Here is a 4,538-nt window from a genome sequence, read left to right as displayed (position 1 = left end):
TGCAATATGATACTTAACTGTTTGTTTTTGCAACTAAATTATGGGGATGTTGCTCGATATTTCTGTTAAATACATTTGACCTATTTGCGCTGGTGGTCTGGCAACACATGCTTCTTTGAGTGTGTGTGTGTGTGTTTGTAGCACTTTGCTAGCACTGCATGCTAATGCTTCACAGTTATTAGCATAGAATGAAGGTTAAATGAAACAAAAGCAAGTGTTTTCAACAGCCTGCTCCCAAATCTACAGCCACTTCAGAGGGCATAAACAAAGCTGTTGTGACTACAACATGTTAGCCTGATGCTCACATTACTCCCACTGGTAAATGAAAGAAAAGGGCACACACTACACCACTGACAGTGTTGTAATGTAACAAAATACAAGTATAATAGAGTAGAATTCAACTGCAATGCAACTGTTGTGCTCTATGTAAAGTTTATAGCTATTGCTAGTTTGCAACTCTTGTCCCTAGTTGGGCTTTTACATGAACAGTATAATAAAATATGCACGATTCAAATGCATTAAAACTACATTTAAACACGAAAACTATATGCTAACAATACATAACATATTAAAATGTAAATGCACTCAATGACAGTTGTCGAATGATAAATATGAAACATATGAAACATAATCAGTGAATTAAAATATAATAAAACTTTTATTTCTGAAATGAATGTGATTTTGGTTGGCAATGTGTTCCAGAGTTAACCCTTAATGGAGAATGCAAATTTGTCTAAATGTGGTCTTACTATATTATGGTATTTTACAGTCACGATTCACCTCACACTCCTCTGTTACTGAAGTACAAAATTCACATATCTGTACTTTGCCATTCACCCATTCACATGCTGCAACATGGACTTAATGGTAAGATACTAGTACTTTTACTCAAGTATTCCTTTAAGGTAATTTATATAAGACTGACCACTTTCACTTTCACCTCATCATTTCTCTCATAATATAAATCCTTGTTCAGACTTTTCACTGTAGTTGTTTCTCTGTAGTGTGTTATGTTACTAAGCATTTATGCACAATGTTTTCAGTTTTCATATGTTGTTAGTATGGGTGCAACTTATTTCAGATACGTGACTACATGGGATTTCGGTTTTTAAGGATGTAGCCTCATGGTTCATGATAATTTAGTGAAAAACATTTGTGATATTTCGAGCACTTTAGTTGTTGTTTTAACAGGAAAAACACATTTCCAAAGCTCATTTCATGTCAACACTGTAAAAGCGAATTATCATGTGCCAATGTGTGTAATTGGTTAGTAAATTAGTCACAGTGAGAGCAATTCGTTTGGCTGCTGTGCATGAGAGTAGCTGCAGCCGCGGAGTGTGAACAGTAGTTTTGCTTATCTCGTGCAGAATTATGTCACAATAATTAAAGGACACTTCCCTCATATTATTTCACTTCACTCCATCAGAGTGCATGTTTGAGAAAATGCTGTAATGACTTGGCTACATTTCTCTCTCTCTCTCTCTCTCTCTCTCTCTCTCTCTCTCTCTCTCTCTGTCTGTCAATTAGTGATAATGGACCCCAACAGCCAAGAGGAGGCCACTCCCTCTCTCTCTCTTTACTCCCTCCCTCCTCCTCCCACATACACACACATGCTCTCTCCCTCGTTCTGTCTGTCTTTCCTTCTATCTCTCAGTCAGTAATAATGGAGCCCAGCAGTCCCAAGAAGATCCAGTTTGCTGTGCCTCCACTGCAGGGACATCTGGACCCTCAGGCTGCCGAACATGTGAGCATGTGTGTGTGTGTGTGTGTGTGTGTGAGTGTGAGTGTGAGTGTGAGTGTCACAGAGTCAGGGTGGGGAGTGTTGTGGCTTCATGAATGAGGCTTCTATCTGTGATCTTTAAGAGGAATTTTCAGTGTGGGTGCAGAGCAGCATGTGTGGATAAGTCAGATCCTATGAAAACTGCTGCTTGTGTATCTTATGGCTCTGTCATGTTTGAACGTGAGGCACGTTTGTGTATTTTGCAAACTTATTTGTTTTAAAAAAAAAAAAAGAAGTTCTCAGATGTAGTAGATGAGGTGATATTTGTGTGTTTCTGCAGAAAAATAATGAGAATCAAAAGTACGATCCACTTTAAAATACCCTTAAATACTTAAAGTATTCTTGGTTCCTGAAATATTGATGTTAACCCTGTTTTAAAATTCATGCACTGTTGCTTGTTTACTTTACAATGAGCTGTTAATGTAAATGGGAGCACAGAGACACTAAAGATACAGAGAGCTGCAGCTAATTGCAAGTTAACACCCAGGCTCGTAGGGCATGCAGAGAGGTTTTCTCTCACTGACTGAGGGTCAAAGTAGAATGATGGCATCATATATGGTGTGATCTTAATGGCAACTACAGGCAAAAGCTGCTCTCAGTTGCAGTAGGGAGTAAAAATCGCTTCCTGTCAGTTTCTGCTGCAGCTCTTTGCCATGCTGACGTCTTTATGAACTGTTTGGTCACTGGAAACTCGTTCATTTATTGGGGAGCTGGTACACGATTAGAGCCCCTCTGAGCCTGTTTGGAGTCTCTGTGTTGGAAACTCTCCGCATTTTCAGACGTCAAAGATACAATGAAGCAATGTTTTTTTTTAATGAGATAGTGTCTTGTAAATGCTGTCCCTCCTCCAGAATGATGGTGGACATTCCTGCACTGTGGCAGCAATGTTCACACGATACTAGAGCTGAGTTAAAGATGTCATTTGTAACATTTCTCATCTCAAATTTGTAAATACACAGAAATCTTTGTTTCAATTCAAGCACAGTTTCATTTTGTTTGCCTTTTAATGACATCATCTGCTTTACTATCTCTGCTATTACTCTCAGGACAAACTCCCATCAGTGCGAGGAAGGAAATATTCAGTACTACTAGTAGCCAGTGTGTTGTTATTTTTTCATTTTATTTTGTGTGCATTACTAATGGCTCACAACTCCTCATAGCCGTCTAATGCATGTTGTGCTGCTGAAGCTCTCCATGTAATGCATAAATGCACAGGCAAATCAAACGAGACAACAATTCCCATGATCCCTTGCTGCTTCTGACATCATCAAACCATCTCTTTCTGTATTGTTTTGATTGAGAGAGCCCTAGCTGGAGCTGGAGATTGCACATTGTTCGTTAAAATCCTATTTTTGACATTGGTTTCTCATGTTGTAAGACCGTGTCATATTTCACTGAGACTAATGGCATAGGCATAGCACGGTTAAGATGTATTTCCACCAGTGATAACACCTGGTACCAGGTCATTTTTTTAGTATCTGCTCTGGCGAGGTTTTGTGGAGGTACTATGCATGACGTCGCCAGACTGCTGGTCACTGATTGGTCAGAGTGCCGTCATAGGAAGAGATGTCCGACACAAGAAAGAAGCCGAGCAATGCCGAACTGTAGGCGTTGAGGCCAGCTGGGACCATAGTGGAAAAGGGCCATATGGGTCATGTTTTTTAAATGAATCTTAAAATTTAATTTTAAACACCAACATATTATTGAATACAGGATATCGTGAGTGTTAATTACATGTTATTCGTATATAGGTACAATTATTATTATCATGTGGGGGAGCTTGAGCCAATCCCCACTGACACATCACAGGGCCGACATACTGAGGTAAACAACCAGTCACACTCACACGCTGTGTGGAAAATTATGTTGTATTATATTCTTCAGAAAGTATTCTGGGATAATAAACTCAATTAGGCTTTCAAAGCCTGAAGTAATGAGGCAGAAATGCTCCCATTTACAAGTTTAACAACCAGAACAGACACAAGAGTGAGTTTATCTGTGGTCAGTTAGGATTATCCAGCTACTTTTATTCTATGTGCCTAATTACTGCGAGAGTGAAGGTTCATGAAAGAATGGAAGAATACTTTTTTTTTTCTGCTATTCTCAGATCCGTCGCAGACGACCGACTCCTGCCACTCTGCAGATCTACAGACAGCCTGGCACAGGTAAAACTGGAGAGTGAGAGAGAGAGAGAGAGAGGGGGGGGGGTTACAACTATAATGGAACCTTTATTAGATTTATACTGCAGCTTTTTGTAAGGAGATCCTAGTGTTCAGACTGGGCTGATGAATGCCTAAAGTGTGTGTGTGTGTGTGTGTGTGTGTGTGTGTGTGTGTGTGTGTGTGTGTGTGTGTGTGTGTGTGTGCCCACGCGTGTGTGCATGCATGTTCTCATAAGTCCTCCTCATGCAGGGAAGGACTGATTGAATAATCGGCCTGATTCCATTCTGTGAGCTCAGCTCAGTGAGTCTGGTTGTGTGGATCTGTGTGGTCTTTTTCCAGCCTTTTGTTTCTCAGCACATTGAGCTCAGAATAGCATGAAACTTTTAATTTTGAAAAAAATACATATTTTAAATGAAATTAAGTTCTCTGTGGACACTGCAATAAGGGTTATCTCGGAACTTTAGGCGAACAGATAACACTTAGTGCTGAGCTGATTCCTTAATCATTTTTTTGGGCAACACTCCACAGTGAGTGAGTGACTGTGTGTGTGCACGTGTGTGTCTCTGTGTGTGAGAGAGATCCAGCTTGCAGCTGAA

At 40.0% G+C, this 4,538-nt stretch overlaps 1 protein-coding gene across 1 annotated transcript in view; it reads left to right on the top strand.

Annotated features, from left to right (window-relative positions):
• Positions 1-1,638: 1,638 nt before the first annotated feature.
• The window catches only part of ppp1r1c (protein phosphatase 1, regulatory (inhibitor) subunit 1C), a gene marked incomplete at its 3' end in the record, with an annotated part of 15,240 nt that continues 12,340 nt past the window's right edge, over positions 1,639-4,538 (top strand). The window contains exons 1-3 of the mRNA XM_083897999.1: positions 1,639-1,744; positions 3,888-3,958; positions 4,239-4,242. Of these exons, the coding sequence (XP_083754125.1) occupies positions 1,664-1,744; positions 3,888-3,958; positions 4,239-4,242 (156 nt within the window). The 5' untranslated portion in view covers positions 1,639-1,663. The remainder of the gene's footprint in view (positions 1,745-3,887; positions 3,959-4,238; positions 4,243-4,538) is intronic.

This window comes from Microchirus variegatus (assembly GCF_963457635.1).
Source record: "Microchirus variegatus genome assembly, chromosome: 11".
NCBI lineage: Eukaryota > Metazoa > Chordata > Actinopteri > Pleuronectiformes > Soleidae > Microchirus > Microchirus variegatus.
The sequence above is the reverse complement of the archived record's forward strand: the minus strand, read 5'-3'. Positions and strand labels throughout refer to the sequence as shown.